The sequence below is a fragment of the Pelophylax lessonae genome (genome assembly GCF_965119305.1).
Source record: "Pelophylax lessonae genome assembly, chromosome: 1".
In the NCBI taxonomy this organism is placed as follows: domain Eukaryota; kingdom Metazoa; phylum Chordata; class Amphibia; order Anura; family Ranidae; genus Pelophylax; species Pelophylax lessonae.
Window position 1 is genome coordinate 169,031,406 of NC_138768.1, and position 18,688 is coordinate 169,050,093.

The following is an 18,688-nucleotide window of genomic DNA, read 5'->3' on the forward strand; positions in this document are numbered from 1 at the left end:
CAGTTTTTACTGGGGATGAGCCTTCCAGTGTTCAGTTTTTACTGGGGATGAGCCTTCCAGTGTTCAGTTTTTACTGGGGATGAGCCTTCCAGTGTTCAGTTATTACTGGACATGAGCCTAGCCTTCCAGAGTTCAGTTATGGTTGGAATGGGGGTGAGAGATGAGCCTAGCCTTCCCTAGTTCTATTATTACTGGAGATGAGCCTAGCCATCTAAAGTTCAGTTATGGTTGGAGTGGGGACTGGGAATGAGCCTAGCCTTCCAGTGTTCAGTTTTTACTGGGGATGAGCATAGCTTTCCAGAGTTCACTTATTTCTTGAGTTGAGCCTAGCCTTCCCTAGGCCAGTTATTACTGGAGTTTAGCCTAGCCTTAAGTGTTCTGTTATTACTGGAGATGAGCGTTCCAGTGTTCAGTTATTACTGGAGATGAGCCTAGCCTTCCAAAGTTCACCTATTACTGGAGATGAGCCTAGCCTTCCCTAGGCTAGTTATTACTGGAAATCAGCCTAGCCATCCCTAGTTCAGTTACTACTGGAGATGATTCTAGCCTTCCAGTGTTGAGTTATTACTGGAGATGAGCCTAGCCTTCCAGTGTTCAGTTATTACTGGAGATGAGCCTAGCCTTCCAGTGTTCAGTTATTACTGGAGATGAGCCTAGCCATCCCTAGTTCAGTTATTACTGGAGATGAGCCTAGCCTTCCAGAGTTCAGTTATTACTGGAGATGAGCCTAGCCATCCCGAGTTCAGTTATTACTGGAGATGAGCCTAGCCTTCCAGAGTTCTGTTATTACTGAAGATGAGCCTAGCCATCCCTAGTTCAGTTATTACCGGAGATGAGCCTAGCCCTCTCTAGTTCAGTTGGAGTGAGGAGGGGAGATGAGTGATCTCTTTGCTGTCACACACTGCCACCGTTCTCCCACTTTCTTTGTCTCGCTCTCCCTGTGTTATTATTACATTGTTTATTCCTTTACTTCATTGCAACAACATTTCAGACAGTTTCCAGATTTCCTCTCCTTTCTGATTGTAAGCTCTGTCGGCTAGCCCTGTAGCCATATGTCCATGTGGGATGCTGAGGTGATGGATCAGTGGTGGGACATGGAGGATGACATGTAGGTGGTGGGATGTGTAGTATGACATGTAGGTGGTGAGACATGTAGTATGACATGTAGGTGGTGAGACATGTAGTATGACATGTAGGTGGTGAGACATGTAGTATGACATGTAGGTGGTGGGACATGGAGGATGACATGTAGGTGGTGGGACGTGTATTATGACATGTAGGTGGTGGGACATGGAGGATGACATGTAGGTGGTGGGATGTGTAGTATGACATGTAGGTGGTGGGACGTGTATTATGACATGTAGGTGGTGAGACATGGAGGATGACATGTAGGTGGTGAGACATGGAGGATGACATGTAGATGGTGGGACATGGAGGATGACATGTAGATGGTGGGACATGGAGGATGACATGTAGGTGGTGGGATGTGTAGGATGACATGTAGGTGGTAGGATGACATGTAGGTGGTGGGACATGTAGTATGACATGTAGGTAGTGGGATGTGTAGGATGACATGTAGGGTGTAGTATGACATGTAGGTGGTGGGACATGGAGGATGACATGTAGGTAGTGGGATGTGTAGTATGACATGTAGGTGGTGGGATGTGTAGGATGACATGTAGGTGGTGGGACATGGAGGATGACGTGTAGGTGGTGGGACATGGAGGATGACATGTAGGTAGTGGGATGTGTAGGAGGACATGTAGGTGGTAGGATGACATGTAGGTGGTAGGATGACATGTAGGTGGTGGGACATGTAGTATGACATGTAGGTAGTGGGATGTGTAGGATGACATGTAGGGTGTAGTATGACATGTAGGTGGTGGGACATGGAGGATGACATGTAGGTGGTGGGATGTGTAGGATGACATGTAGGTGGTGGGATGTGTAGGATGACATGTAGGTAGTGGGATGTGTAGGAGGACATGTAGGTGGTAGGATGACATGTAGGTGGTGGGACATGGAGGATGACATGTAGGTAGTGGGATGTGTAGTATGACATGTAGGTGGTGGGATGTGTAGGATGACATGTAGGTGGTGGGACATGGAGGATGACGTGTAGGTGGTGGGACATGGAGGATGACATGTAGGTAGTGGGATGTGTAGGAGGACATGTAGGTGGTAGGATGACATGTAGGTGGTAGGATGACATGTAGGTGGTGGGACATGTAGTATGACATGTAGGTAGTGGGATGTGTAGGATGACATGTAGGGTGTAGTATGACATGTAGGTGGTGGGACATGGAGGATGACATGTAGGTAGTGGGATGTGTAGTATGACATGTAGGTGGTGGGATGTGTAGGATGACATGTAGGTAGTGGGATGTGTAGGAGGACATGTAGGTGGTAGGATGACATGTAGGTGGTGGGACATGGAGGATGACATGTAGGTAGTGGGATGTGTAGTATGACATGTAGGTGGTGGGATGTGTAGGATGACATGTAGGTGGTGGGACATGGAGGATGACGTGTAGGTGGTGGGACATGGAGGATGACATGTAGGTAGTGGGATGTGTAGGATGACATGTAGGTGGTAGGATGACATGTAGGTGGTAGGATGACATGTAGGTGGTAGGATGACATGTAGGTAGTGGGATGTGTAGGATGACATGTAGGGTGTAGTATGACATGTAGGTGGTGGGACATGGAGGATGACATGTAGGTAGTGGGATGTGTAGTATGACATGTAGGTGGTGGGATGTGTAGTATGACATGTAGGTGGTGGGATGTGTAGGATGACATGTAGGTAGTGGGATGTGTAGGAGGACATGTAGGTGGTAGGATGACATGTAGGTGGTGGGACATATAGTATGACATGTAGGTAGTGGGATGTGTAGGCTGAGCTGTGTTCATGTCGGAGGATGACTCCAGGACTGAGTGTGGACTGAGATCTCAGCTCGTAGTTTATTGGGGTTGGGCTTCAGGATCTCCAAGAAGCAATATGTGTGGAAGCGTCAGCAGGGATTTGCGGAGGACTAATGGTGTAATATGTTAGTCATCCGTCCTGACCCCCCCCCCCCCCCCCCCTCTCTTCTCTTCGCAGGCTCTCAATGAAGACTGATGGTGGTGTTTGCATGATGTCACTCCAAGCCTTGTGTAATTGTGGGTGATCAGAGGAGCGGCAGGGTGCGAGCCCCTGCTGGAGACCGTCATTCAACTTCTGCGTCTCATCGTCTCCACCTGTAAAGAGCACAGACTTGTACATCGCTCATCCAACACTGAGTGTGACAAAGAAGATTTCTGGACAATCGCCTGGTCTGGGTTTTTACTGAGGAGCCTTCCTTTGCTCTAGGATACCTGGAGGGCTATCGCTAATGGAGAAGTGAATTTTATCCGGCTTCCTAATTAAGGGGATTACAACACTGCCTTTCATAGGAGCGGGATTTAGGGTGGACATGGCCGGGATTGGTAGCAGTTTCCTGCTATTATTGCTGATTTTACAAGACAGCTGTTACTGTTTCAGGAGCCCCCTATCCGTCTTCAAAAGGTTGGTCTTCCCACTTTGTGCGTTTATAAGTAAGAAGTTGCGTTGTTTGCTGTTTGAGTGTCAAAATGGGAATTTTCTTTAGTTTATTTATTTTTTTTTGTTGTTGTTTAAACTAAAACAATAATTATTTTTTTTTTTACAATCTTACTGAATTGATATGATCTGGAATCGCAACCAAATATTCGATAGATGTCCAAAGAAGAACTACACTAAGGGGTTATTTACTAAATCTGGAGAGTGAAAAGTCTGGTGCAGACAAAAAAAATAAAAACCTGGAAGCTGATTGGTTTCTATGCAGAGCTGTAGCAGATTTTGCACTTTTAGTAAATCAACCCCAAAGCGACTACAGTTTCTCCTTAGTATCAAACCAACCAAGCTTGTTGTACTCATGTAGCATGTGAATGTTGTGTATGTCCACCACATGTTGCACTTGTGGTGCCATTCATTGTTTATTAAGAACGTTTTTACACATGAAAAAGGCACAAAGCGCAAAAGAGACGCATGAGCTTCTTTGTTGCATGTAAAAAAAATAAAATAAAAATAAAACATGCACAATGCTACCATAATGCAAATAAAAACTTTAAAGTTCCTGCCATTAGCTACTTCAGCCTGCATTTACACCCGAGCAGAGAGTATTCCTTCTGATTTTAAAGCTTTTTTTTTTGGGGGGGGGGGGGGCGCTTTTACAAGCTTTGTGCCGTGTTTTTGCACACATATCAAGCTTTAAACAGATTGGTTTCCTGGGTGGGCAAGGAGAGGAGATTTTCAGGTGTATGAATGCATGCAAATGCGTCTTGTGCATTTACCAGTGCAGCCTTTCACGTCTATAGAGGAAAAATGGCTGCATACACAAAGTACTCCTGGACTTTTTAGAGCGTTAGGCAAATGAGCGTAGAAGTGCGAATAGCGACAAATAGAAAGAATGGGATTCTTGGGGGTTGATGTGCAAAATCTGGTGCAGATCTATATAGAAACCAATCAGCTTCTAGGCTATTTTTTTTTTTTCGAGGCTTAACTACTTAAGGACCGCCCGCCGCAGTTTTACTGTGGCAGGTCGGCTCTGTCCCGCGAAACAACATATTTGTATGTTGCTTCATGAGACCACGAGCGGGTTTGGCGGGTGCGCGCACCCATTCCCCACAGGGGAAGCCAATCAGCGGGTCCGGTGGCCGCGATTGCCGCCGGGTGCCCACGATCGCTCACCGTGGAACGGTGGTCTGTCGTTGTAAACACCGCAGGCAGCTGTTCTGTCAGTTATGAACACAGGGATCCTGTGTTCTTCTTATTTAGGAACACGGGTCTCTGTGTTCATCCAGTGAGTGCAACAACCACACAGTTAGAAAGCACCCCCTAGGGACACATTTTACCCTTTGATTGCCCCTGTTGTTAACCCCTTCCCTGCCAGTGTCATTAGTACAGTAACTGCATATTGTTGGCACTGATTACTGTAGTAATTTCGCTGGTCCCCCCAAAAGTGTCAAAAAAGTCAGTTAGGTGTCCGATCTGTCCGCCGCAATGTTGCAGTCCTGCTAAAAATCACTGATCGCCACCATTACTAGTTTAAAAAAAAAAATACATATATTTTTTACCTAGTTTGTAGACGCGATAGCGTTTGCGCAAACCAATCAATATATACTTTTTTACTGGGATTTTTTTTACCAAAAATATGTGGCAGAATACAAATTGGTCTAAAATAATGAAAAAAAATTGATTTTTCATTTTTTTTTTTTTTATTGGGAATGTTATATAGCAGAAAGTTTAATAAAAAAAAAAAATATATATATATATATATATATATATATATATATATATATATATATATATATATATATATATATATATATATACATACATATACATTTATTTATTTATTTATTTTTTTCAGAATTTGACACACTTTTTTTTTTTTTTTTTTTGTTTAACGCAAAAGAATAAAATTTGCACAGGTGATCAAATAACATCAAAAGAAAGCTCTATTTGTGGGGAAAAAGGACATCAATTTTATTTGGGTACAGCGTGGCACGACCGGGCAATTGTCAGTTAAAGTAATGTAGTGCCATATCGCAAAAATAGGGGGAAAATCCTTCTGGTCCAGAAGTGGTTAAACAAGCTGAAGTTAGAAGCTCATTCGCTGCCATGCAGAGCTGCACCAGATTTTTGCACTCTCTAGTTTTAGTAAATCAGCCCCCTTGGTGTAGGGAGAGACGTACGAATGGGGGGCTTATACCCAAAATTTCCAAGCATACTGAAAAATATAAGTAACTTGCTCAACAGGTTTGTGTCCCGTCTAAATGGCTGTATTGGATCAGCTGCTTTAGTTAACCATATGCTGAATGAATATCCATATGGCACGTACAATTTCATAGTGTTGTTGAGTGTAAAATCCTATTCAGTAAAGCAAAGCACTGATTGAAATGACCCGTAATAAACAGAGCTGGATCCGATGAGTTACGGCACCTTGTCCATCATGGTTTCTCCTAGTAAATGATTTCCTCGCCTGTTTAGTTGGCGTCTTCTATTTCCTCTTGTGTTTATCTGATTTTTTTGTAATCTTTCGGTATTTGGATGTCATTTCCTTCCATTAGAAAGCACAGCCAGCATTTATATCCTGTTTATATAATCATGTTTTTAGTATAAAATATGTGATCTGATATCTAATAAAGAGCGTTCAGATCTGAGCATCCTCCTCTGTGAGTTTCTAAATGCATCTATCTCCATAATGATGGTATTAAATATTGATGCATGCATATATAATTCACCACAGCGCCCAGAATATTTCTCTCCATATGCTATCATCTCTTCCTATTGTAAGCATTCTGCTGTTTCCATTATTCATTCACAGCTTTGTCTGAGACGCTGCCTACTTTTCCACTCATCAAACGGGAAAACGCAATGTTTTGCTGTAAACCCATCCCAGCTGAGACCCAGTCGTGAGCACCATATGTCAGCCAAAAACATGGAAGGGAAACTTTAGGATATATATATATATATATATATATATATATATATATATATATATATATATATATATATATATATATATATATATATATATATATATACCGGTGTGTGTATATATATATATATTATAAATAATAATCGCTGTCATCCAACTCTCGGGGATATGCCAGAGAAACCTCACTATGCTTATTAATGCCACAGAGACCTATAATGTTTCTGTATCTGTGCCCAGGGGAAAGTCACAAATCAATTTATCTGTAATGTAGATAAACAGAAGCTTTAATTGTTTGATCCACAGATCAATCTTAATCTATTGACCGCACCGTCTGTAATATACTCTGTTGTTTTCACTAAGACATGATTTGATATTTCTTCATGGCTACAATTAGAATTATTCAAGTGTTTATTAAAAGTATTCTAGCAATCTAGAATAGGCATGGGCGAACAGCTCATACATAAGCAATGGTTACATTTCTTGGGTTTTCTTATTAGAAAGTGGAACTTAAGGGCTCTTTCACACAGGCGGACCGTTCAGATCCGCCTGTCTGTTTTTTTGGCAGATCTGAACGGTCCCCCCATGCATCCCTATGGGGCATCGGATGTCAGCGGAGACATGTCTGCTGACATCCAATCTGATCCGTGAAATCTGGACGGATGGAAACCCTATTTTCCATCCGTCGATCAGATGGGATCGGATGAGCACGGACCGACGGTCCGTTCCCATCCGATTCCCACATAGAGATGTATGGGGAACTGACAGCTGTGTCTCTGCATCCAGTGCGGAGAACAGCTGTTATCCTCCTGCTCAGCGGGGGATCAGCGGATCGATTTCCCTCGCTGAGATAAACAGAGTCCGTTTGATGGACACATAGTGTGAGAGAGCCCTTAGGCTCCTTTCACACAGGCTTTCTGATCAGGTCCGTCTGTCAGTTTTTCAGGCAGACCTGATCAGATGCTCCACGCACCCCTATGGAGTTGCGGATATCAGCGGTGACACCCGCCGCTATCTGATCCGATCCTGTCTATGAAATCCAGACGGATGGAAACCCTATTTTCCATCTGTCTAGAGGATCGGATCGGATGAAAACGGACAGGCAGTCTGTTTTCATCCGATCTCCCCATAGAGGACAGCGGGGATCTGACAGGTCTGTCTCAGCACAGAGAGCGGAGACGGAGCTGTCATCCACCTGCTCAGCGGGGATTGGAGGGTCGATCCCCGCTGAGCAAAACGGGGTCCATCGGGCGGAAAGCCTGTGTGAAAGGTCCCTTTGTCAGAAAATGAAGTCCTGTTAGAGGACTTAAGGCTGGTCCCTGTTGCAGGTATAGCTATGTAAAACATTATAAATAAGTGCCTATACTGTTTAAAATGCAGTAATCTACTCTCCCCCCTTCTCTGCACATGCTCAGTTGCTCTCTATTTTTAGGCAATTTTAGGCACTGCTGAGATTGTAGTAGAGGCCGATCTGCTGACAGACGTAGAGCAGAATTAAACCCTCCTATCCTTTACAGCCAAGGATGCGGCTTCTGTTTGATCTGCAACTGCCATGGTGCTGCACATGTGATCAGTTATGACACCAGCCATTTGATGGTTTCACGCTTTGGTTGAGGACACAAGCAAATATGACCAATAGCAATCCTGCCATTCCAGCAATGTTTTTTATAACCGTTAAATCGATGCGTTTAGTTCTGCTTTATGCTTTACTGCTGTTCAGGGCCTCTGGGCTTCAGCAAAATGGCAGCCTCCAGCAAGAAGAAACCGGAGCAATGCTGGAGGCAATTTACAGCACACACTAATGTTGGTAGAATAATTATTAATGTGGAATGTATGTTTCATGCTAAAGAACATATATTTTTCTCAAGCTGTTATGGGTAAAGTTCCGCTTTTAAGCAACTTTCTGTAAAGTTGGGAAATTGTTGTTTTAAAGTCTACTACTGTACTTTGTAATACAACCCCCTCCCCCCCCCCCCCCCCATAGATATACAGTGCATTGCGAAGTATTCGGCCCCCTTGAACTTTTCGACCTTTTGCCACATTTCAGGCTTCAAACATAAAGATATAAAACTGTAACTTTTTTTGAAGAATCAACAAGTGGGACACAATCATGAAGTGGAATGAAATTTATTGGATATTTCAAACTTTTTTAACAAATTAAAAAACTGAAAAATTGGGCGAGCAAAATTATTCAGCCACCTTTTGCTGCGATTACAGCTGTAAGTCGCTTGGGGTATGTCTCTATCAGTTTTGCACATCGAGAGACTGAAATTTTTGCCCATTCCTCCTTGCAAAACAGCTCGAGCTCAGTGAGGTTGGATGGAGAGCATTTGTGAACAGCAGTTTTCAGTTCTTTCCACAGATTCTCGATTGGATTCAGGTCTGGACTTTGACTTGGCCATTCTAACACCTGGATATGTTTATTTGTGAACCATTCCATTGTAGATTTTGCTTTATGTTTTGGATCATTGTCTTGTTGGAAGACAAATCTCCGTCCCAGTCTCAGGTCTTTTGCAGACTTGATCAGGTTTTCTTCCAGAATGGTCCTGTATTTGGCTCCATCCATCTTCCCATCAATTTTAACCATCTTCCCTGTCCCTGCTGAAGAAAAGCAGGCCCAAACCATGATGCTGCCACCACCATGTTTGACAGTGGGGATGGTGTGTTCAGGGTGATGAGCTGTGTTGCTTTTATGCCAAACATAACGTTTTGCATTGTTGCCAAAAAGGTTGATTTTGGTTTCATCTGACCAGAGCACCTTCTTCCACATGTTTGGTGTGTCTCCCAGGTGGCTTGTGGCAAACTTTAAACACCACTTTTTATGGATATCTTTAAGAAATGGCTTTCTTCTTGCCACTCTTCCATAAAGGCCAGATTTGTGCAGTATACGACTGATTGTTGTCCTATGGACAGAGTCTCCCACCTCAGATGTAGATCTCTGCAGTTCATCCAGAGTGATCATGGGCCTCTTGGCTGCATCTCTGATCAGTCTTCTCCTTGTATGAGCTGAAAGTTTAGAGGGACGGCCAGGTCTTCGTAGATTTGCAGTGGTCTGATACTCCCATTTCGTTATCGCTTGCACAGTGCTCCTTGGGATGTTTAAAGCTTGGGAAATCTTTTTTATATCCACATCCGGCTTTAAACTTCTCCAGCAGTATCTCGGACCTGCCTGGTGTGTTCCTTGTTCTTCATGATGCTCTCTGCGCTTTAAACGGACCTCTGAGACTATCACAGTGCAGGTGCATTTATACGGAGACTTGATTACACACAGGTGGATTCTATTTATCATCATTAGTCATTTAGGTCAACATTGGATCATTCAGACCCGGTTCACACTAGCGCGACTTGTCAGGTGACTTGGTCACCTGACAAGTCGCGGTGGGTCGCCTGCCATAGATTAGCACAGGACCCGTTCTAATAGGAGCGACAAGTCGCTCCGACTTAGAAAAAGGGTCCTGTACTACTTTGGGGCGACCTGGAGGCGACCTGCATTGACTTCAATGATATGAAGTCCATGCATGTCGCGCAGCGTGCACCGCGACTTCACAGGTCGCCCCAGCAAGTAGCGTCGCCCCTGTGTGAACGGGGTCTCAGAGATCCTCACTGAACTTCTGGAGAGAGTTTGCTGCACTGAAAGTAAAGGGGCTGAATAATTTTGCACGCCCAATTTTTCAGTTTTTTATTTGTTAACAAAGTTTGAAATATCCAATAAATTTGGTTCCACTTCATGATTGTGTCCCACTTGTTGATTCTTCACAAAAAATTTGTTTTATATATTTATGTTGGAAGCCTGAAATGTGGCAAAAGGTCAAAGTTCAAGGGGGCCGAATACTTTCGCAATGCACTGTAGATGTATACGTGAATTTGGCTTTTTTTTTTTCTGTAGCTACTTATCTATATGCTTGTTAGGCTGATGATACACATAATCCAAATTTTTTTAGTAGTGATTTTCTAGGGGATTGCTACATTTGTAGAACTGCTTGTCACTCAGCGATCAGGATTCAGCAGCGTTGTGTGCTGGTGGAAAATTTGTTGGTGAAAATGATTTTAAAAGCCGATCTGTAGTCAGGGCATACTTTAATTTTAACTTTCAATCTTTTTTTTTTTTTTTTTTTTTTTTAATTCATTTTTCAAAAAGAGTACAAGAAAACAAACTCAACATTCATAAATCTCCCCACAAGGGAGGCGCTATGCAAGTACCGCTTTTATGTTGGGATAAGGTTATTCTCACAGTCCTAACAATACTTTAATTTTATAACATCAGCATTTTAATAGCGGTAAGACAGTAGTTTATTATTGACAATCCAATATAAGATTACTTGAAAAATCGTCTTTCATGTTGTGAATTCTGCCTGTCTGCTGGTCATCTCTTTTCACAACTACCTGGATTCCCTTCACGATTTTCAGCTTCTTTTCTGCTGTTTAGTTTTGCTTTCTAAAGACTACATATCCCATGGTACCTTGCTGCCTGCAAGCGATGGTTCCTGTACTGACTTTACTTTTTACCTGGAACTCCTCTCTATAGTTAAGAAGGCAGGCTCTGAAATGTGTGACACAGCAGTGCCTACTCACAGAGCATAGTGAAAACGCAAACTTTCCAAACTTCAAGATTGTTTAGATTAATAGGAGTAGGCTAGAAATCATTAAAGTATAACTAAAGGCAAAAACTTTTACTGTAGTTTTGGATAGAGTGGAGGTGGAATAGAATACCTGACGGTTTTTATTGCTGTCTGTGCCCCCATTAGGTAGATTCTTTATTTGTTCTGGTCTTTTATTGAAAGGAAAAGAAAATCCCAAATTTTGGGTTGTCCCCAGTGAAGTAATAGAGCTGACTTCTTCCAGTTCTGGAGGACTGGGGGTCCCCAAGGGATTCCCTGAATTAGCAGGTGTTTCCTCTCTCTTCCTATTTTAGCTATGGGACAGGAAGTTAAGGTAAATATTAGGGATTGACTGATATAGTTTTTTCAGGGCCAATAGCGATTTTTTTTTTTTTTTTTTTTTTTTTTTTTTTTTTTTCAGGCCACTCTTCAACCCGATAGCTGATATTAGATGCCGTTTAATCTGTACATTTAAAGTTTTTTTTTTTTTTACAGTGTCCTTTTTTTACTTTTTTTTTTTTTTGGACCACTTTTATTGTTGTCACAAGGAATTTAAACATCCCTCCCACTGCTTGTAATAACAACTGAGCGGCTGATTTGCTGCATTGGTGATTGTTACAAGAAAGCCGTCCGCCGGCTCTAAAAAGCGGTACTGGGTTGATGCCTGTAGCTGCAGGCATCACTCCAGTACAACCACTTGACGCAATATCGGCAAGTATGTGACCGATACTTCAAAAAAGGCCAATAATCGGTCGATCCCTAGCAAATATCCCCAAAAGGGCAAAGATGGCGCAGAAATGAACCAATAGGGGTTATAACTAGGGTTGCACGGATGCCGGTATCGGTGCCGATACTAAGCATTCACATGAGTACTTTTACTTGTGCAAATGCTCTGATACCTCAAACCAATACCTTTGAGGGGAGAGGGAAGGGGGAGAGAGGCACCAAGCTATCAGTAGTGTAGCAATTTTTATTCAATAAAAGGGTTAAGGGGCTCCACACCAAGTTTGTTTAATGCCTGTCAACACCGATGTCTGAGTGCAATACAGTTTCATTTTAACCCTTTTATTGAATAAACATCGTTACACTATCACTTATCTGCCTTTTGGCTAATAAGTGTAGTATTTGTTCTTATCAGTGACCAGTAGGGGTGCTATGCTGCTGTTCCGGCTTGTACCAGGGTTGGAATGGCTCGCTATATAAACTCTAATGAGCAGGACCCTCGGAAGTGTTTTTGTATTTGTACTGTCTACCGTCAAGTTGTAAAGCGCTGTGTAAACTGTCAGCGCTATATAAATCCCGTATAATAATTATAATAATAATGTATCCCTGCTGGTGTGATGGGGGATCTGAAGACTAGTACCATCTGGAACAGAAACCGGGGCACCCGCAGGCTTTCGGTGCACAGGAGTAATTCCCCCAGCAAAACTGGAAGAGCCCAGTTACTCCTGGTTAGAATGGATCTACCTTGTCTGGCCATGGGCTGGGAAGGCAGAGATTCCGTGGTGTCTGTGCCCTCTGGGAGTGGTTGCCCTAGGGATGTTCCTAGTAACACTTGAGTGTGGGACTGACACATGGTCACAGTTCCACTTTTTCTGTTCTGTGCCTTTTGGCTAAGTCCAGGACCATTTTTATCTTCCAGGCCTCAGGGCTCGGCCTTGTCACTCTTACTTTTTTGTGTGTGTGTGTGTGTTTTTTTTTTTTTTTTCCCCTCATTAAGATGGAAGTAAGAGTCCTTGGGGCTTGCCCTGATGTCGAGGGGTAGGATGTGTGGCCTTCAGGTTCTTTCCTCCCCTGACCCTGGAGAGCCCCTTGACCAAGGATTCGATGGTTGGCTTTAGCTAATCTACAAGAACAAGGTCTTTCTTTCAGGCCTTCTGGCCAATGACTCCCACTGCCTCATTAACCACTTTCCGACCGCCGCACGACTATATACGGCGGCGGTCAGCCCCTCCTGGGCAAAGTGACGTACCGGTACGTCACTCGCCCATGAGCCTCTAGGGGGCGAGCGTGCGCTCCCCGCTCGTTCCCCCGGCGGCTCCGATGTCCGCCGGTCACTCGCGATCTCCCGCTGGAGAGGGAGAAAGGCAGACGGCTAATGTAAAGAAAGCCGTCTGTCATTCTCCCTGATGTAACTGCAGAGACTATACAATTCTGCTATGTAGGATCCTATGTCTCTGTGGTTACATCACAAGCCACGCCCCCCCCACAGTTAGAACGCCCCTAAGGATACATTTAACCCACTGTTCACCAATAAAGTTAACCCCTTCCCTACCAGTGTAATTTTTACAGTAACAGTGCATATGTATAGCACTGATTACTATAGTAATGTCACTGGTAACCCCAAAAGTGTCAAATGTCAGTCAAGGGTCCAATCAGCCAGCCGCAATGTCGCAGTCCCGAAAAAAAAAATCGCAGATCGCCGCCATTACTAATTAAAAAAAAAAAAAAAAAAAAAAGCAATAAAAATGAGAAATCTTTCCCGTAGTTAGTAAACGCAATAACTTTTGCGCAAACCAATCAAAATACGCTTATTATGTATTTTTTTTTTTCTTTTTTTTTTTTACCAAAAATATGTAGCAGAAAACAAACTGGCCTAAAATGGTAAAAAAAATTATTTTTACGTTTTTTTTTTTTTTTTTTTTTTTGGGGGGGAAATTTCATATAAAAAAATGTGAAAAATATTATTTTTTCAAAATTGTCGCTCCTTTTTTTGTTTATAGCGCAAAAAGTAAAATCGCACAGGTGATCAAATACCAACAAAAGAAAGCTCTGTTTGTGGGGAAAAAAGGTCAATTTCATCTGGATACAGCATCGCACGACCGCGCAATTGTCCGTTAAATTCACACAGTGCCGAATCGCAAAATAGGCCCTGGTCTTTGAGCAGCCAAATCCTCCGGGGCTTAAGTGGTTAAAGCCTGTAAGAGCGATCGGAGTGAGCTGCTACAGATGGGTACAGCACTGGATTGAGTGAGGACTCGGGTAGTATAAGGTGGGGTGAGGGGGCAATAATGGCACTCAAGCATTTTTTTACCTTAGTGCAGGGGATGCATTAAGGTAAAAAAACAATATTTAGGCCTTAGAAATAAATAAGGTGGCATACCGAACATATTTGAATTCCTAGGGCAGATAATTGAGTGACCTCTACCCCACCCTAGAAAATTATTCTCAGAATTTTTCTTAAAATAAGGAATAACTACAGATGAGAAAGAAGACCGTAGATATGGTGGTGTGACCAGTGTAGAAGTGGTGGATCTATGCATTGGTGGTCTATGTAGGTGTGAGGTCAATCCACTATTACTCAAGGACACCTATCATCCTCAGGATTAATCCTGGTTGAGGAACACTGTTCAACCACTCTTTTCATGGATCCAGGTATGTTACAGTGTGCATATTTTATATGTGCACAGTTTTTGGATATAAGCCAAAGGTTTTTGGACTACTTGAGATTCCACGGAACCAGTATTGCCAGTCCACATTTAGCCAACCTGACCTAGATACAAATTGTTTTTGGATATTAATCATGTGTTTTTGGTGAATTCTATTCGAAATGTATTTTATCCCAGTTTCTGTACTTTTAACCACTTAAGCCCCGGAAGATTTTACCCCCTTCCTGACCAGGGGGTATTTTGCGATTCGGCACTGCGTGATTTTAACGGACAATTGCGCGGTCGTGCGACGCTGTACCCAAACGAATTTGACGTCCTTTTTTCCCCACAAACAGAGCTTTCTTTTGGTGGTATTTGATCACCTGTGCGATTTTTTTTTTTTTTTTTTTTTTTTTTTTTTTTTTTTTTTTTTTTTTTTTTTTTTTTTTTTCATGCGCTATAAACAAAAAAAGAGCGACAATTTTGCAAAAATAACTATTTTTCACATTTTTTTTTTATATGAAATTCCCCCCAAAAAATGTAAAAATCAAAATTTTTTTAAAATTTTTGGCCAATTTGTTTTCTGTTACCTATATTTGGTAAAAAAAAAAATCACAATAAGCGTATTTTGATGGGTTCGCGCAAAAGATTTTAATCATTTTTGTTATTTTTTTTAACGCGTAAGGGCGCCGTTCTGTGATCTTTTTTTTATTTTTTTTTTTTTTTTTTTTTCCAGTACTGCAACATTGCGGCGGACAGATCGGACCCTTGACTGACATTTTTGACACTTTTGGGGGTACCAGTGACATTACTACAGTAATCAGTGCTATACATATGCACTGTTACTGTAAAAATGACACTGGGAGGGAAGGGGTTAACTTTATTGGAGAAGGAGGGGTTAAGTGTGTCCCTAGGGGCGTGTTTCTAACTGTCATCGGATGTGGCTAGTGATGTAACAGCACAGATCAAAGGCCCTACATAGCAGGACCGAGTGATCTGTGCTTTTACACAGGGGAGAATGACAGGCGGCTTTGTTTATATTAGCCGCCTGCCTTTCTCCCTCTCTACCCGAGCGGGGGCGGGAGCCCCCTATTCGCTGCCAGGCTAGTGACGTACCGGTACGTCACTTTGCCTGGGAGGGGCTGACCGCCGCCGTATATAGTCGGGCGGCGGTCGGCAAGTGTTTAAAAAATTGATGACTATTAACAAGTATAATTGTGTATTAAAACGGAACCTTGTAACTCACGACCCTAAAATATTACATCTGGCTCTTTTTATCCTCTTCAGTGGAAGAATGATTTTCTGACATGCTGGATCCCAGATTGGATAAATGATTGGTTCATCCTATGTTAATTTACCACTCCCGACATGAAAGGATGATGTTTATGTTGAAGGTGGTCTTGGCTGCTTTAACAGATTGCTACGTTATCGGAAGTCCCAGTTTTATTGCGTACTTATTAACATATGGTGCCTGGCTGTTCAGTACAAAACCTTTTCTGCTGTCTGTAAATTAGCAACTTTTGTAAACTAGTTTTTCGGAAAAAAAAAATGAAAAAATGTCAAGCTGTTAAGTAGTCGTAACACAATTTAGTTACATAGTAACAGATCTTGGAGCCTATAAATATGTACTATACATGATCCTAACATTCTGTATTAGTCGGTAACAATATGTTATTAGCCGCGTGTCTGTAGCAGCGTGAAATACCAAGGTTCTTTCTTTTTTTCCCTCAGTTTAATTGGTAACGCCATTCTAAGTGAAAAGGCCATTGATTTTTAGGCTTTTATGAAAACCACATAGTTCAGAAGAAATCTTGAAGATAAAATAGAATTGCAAAAAGGTGACTTGTACTCCAACCGCCATGCTTTTTCTCTGATGTCACAACAAAAGGATCTGCGTACATCCACCATAGTAAAGGTTTAAGTCTATCTAAGCCGAAAAATGTATTTATTGTAGCTTACCAGTCTTTAAAGTGGTTGTAAACCCTCACATATACCCAGTGAAGTGACTGACCTCAGGTAATACACAGAGATGAAATAAATCCTCCTACATAAGTTGTACCTGTTGATCTGCAGTCTTCTCTTCTCTAGCCATTCAAAGTATAGAATTTATACAGCCTGTCTGAGCTTTCAGAAAGCGCGGAGGGGCTGAAGTTACTCTGCGGATCTTAGTGAGGAGAGCTCTGAAAGCTGATTGGAGGGAAGGGACACACCCCCTGCACACAGAAACAGAGTTTAGGCTGTCAATCATCTGGAGCTTCCTCCCCTGTCACCTTTTTTCTCTTGGTGTCAGGAAAACTTGTCAGAAGCAATTTATGCTGACAGCAGAGGAAGGAAGTAGCAGACAAAAATGACACTTGGTGCTCTGGATTGAGACAAGTAAACACTATAGAGGGATATGCCTTGGTCTGAGGTTTACAACCACTTTAAATGTGGTCTACATAATTTCTTCTTCTTTCTTTCTTTTTTATTTTTGTCTTTTTACCTGGTGATCTGGCCAGTAACACACTTCTTGGGGTGGAGCAACAGAGACCCCTTTGGACAGCAGAATTGTTAGGCTACAGTGGGGGTAGTGTTAGAAGCACTAGCAGATTTAGGTGGACCTGACTAAAAAAGTGCAAGTTCACTTTTTTTGAAATTCCAGTTGATTTTCCCTCTTCGTTCTGCATTGTTTCCCGGACAAAGTGATTCTGATTGGTCAGCACCAGCACAGAGCTTTGCTCTGATTTGTCCCAGAAATGCTGCAGAAAGAGAGGAGCGAGGATGTCAAATATCTGGACCGCTGCATCGGCTGTGTGGGCACTGACAGCTCATCACTCATGGAGGTAAGTACAGTGGGGACCTGGAGGGGGTGGGGTGTACAGTACTCACTTTTTCATTTTCTAGAAAGGTGAACTAACCCTTTAAACCTCAAATCCAGCTAATGTTCTTCAAGCAGTTACAGCAACAGTTTTTTTTGTTTCCTTTTCGGATAAAGGTTTTACATGAATGAATAAATGCTGACCATTGTAAGCACCCCTGTTAGTGTCATATGGTTTGTCTCAACTCTCTAACTGCCCCTTTTTCTGTGCAGATTTGCCTGTTGAAGGACATGAAAAATAACAGACTTATTGGCTGAATCAGGTGAAATGAAAGTGTTTGTAAAGGCTCAAGATTTTTTACCTTTATGCGTTGTATGCATGAAGGTAAAAACTCCTCTGTGCAGCAGCCCCCCCAATACTTACCTGAGCCAGATCTTCCTCCAGTGCTGTGCACAAGAGCCTCTGCTCTCCTGGCACTCTTCTTCCTCGTTGGCTGAGACGCAGCCAGTGAGCCAATGAGGAAAGAGTGGGGCAGGGCCACACCATGGCTGTGCGTGTAAATGGACACGCAGAGCCGTGGCTCGGGAACGAGCCTGCTTGGGTGCCCTCATTGCAAGCTGCTTGCTCTGGGGGCACTTGGCAGGAGGGAGGGCCAAGAGCGCCAGTGTGGGACCCAAGAAGTAACTTTTAGTAACTTATTGAAGTGGTTAACAAGAAGAGTGCTCAAATCTTCTGTAAGGCAGAACTGGAGCCAAGCTGTGGTCATTAAAGTGGTTGTAAACCTCAGATGTGAAATATGAACAAAGTATATCTTTCTATAGTGTGCACTTGTCTTAATTAAGAGCACTAGGTGTAATTTCTGTCTGCTGCTTCCTTCCTCTGCTATCAGCATGAATCACTTATGACGCGTTTCCTGATTTTGTGCATGTAGGGGGCGCGTGCCGCTCCTGCTGTGATTGGACACAATGCAATGGGCGCCGGAACCCGCTGACTGTTCAGAGGAATGACAGAACATCGATCTACCTATGTAAACAAGGCAGACTGCTGTTCTGTCGGGAGGAAAAGAGAGATCTTGTGTTTTGTATTCTGCTACACATTTTTGGTAAAAAAATCCCAGTAAGTGTATATTGATTGGTTTATTGCGTCTACAAACTAGGGGAAAGATTTATTTATTTTTTAGTAGTAATGGCGGCAATCAGCGATTTTTAGTGGGACTGCGGCGGACAGATCGGACACCTAACTGACGTTTTTGGCACTTTTGAGGGGGGGGCAGTGACATTGCTACAGTAATCAGTGCCTAAAAAATATGCACTGTTACTGTACTAATGACACTGGCAGGGAAGGGGGTTAACACTAGGGGCGATCAAAGGGTTAAATGTGTCCCTAGGGCAGTGATGGCTAACCTTGGCACCCCAGATGTTTTG

The 18,688-nt window shown here is 42.7% G+C and overlaps 1 protein-coding gene across 3 annotated transcripts in view; it reads left to right on the forward strand.

Moving 5' to 3' along the window:
• Positions 1 to 18,688, forward strand: part of PAM (peptidylglycine alpha-amidating monooxygenase) — a 317,350-nt gene that overhangs the window by 2,809 nt on the left and 295,853 nt on the right. For all 3 annotated transcript variants that reach the window (XM_082267132.1, XM_082267133.1, XM_082267134.1), the window contains exon 2: positions 3,104 to 3,547. In XM_082267132.1, coding sequence (XP_082123258.1) covers positions 3,456 to 3,547 — 92 coding nt within the window. In that variant the 5' untranslated portion in view covers positions 3,104 to 3,455. The remainder of the gene's footprint in view (positions 1 to 3,103; positions 3,548 to 18,688) is intronic.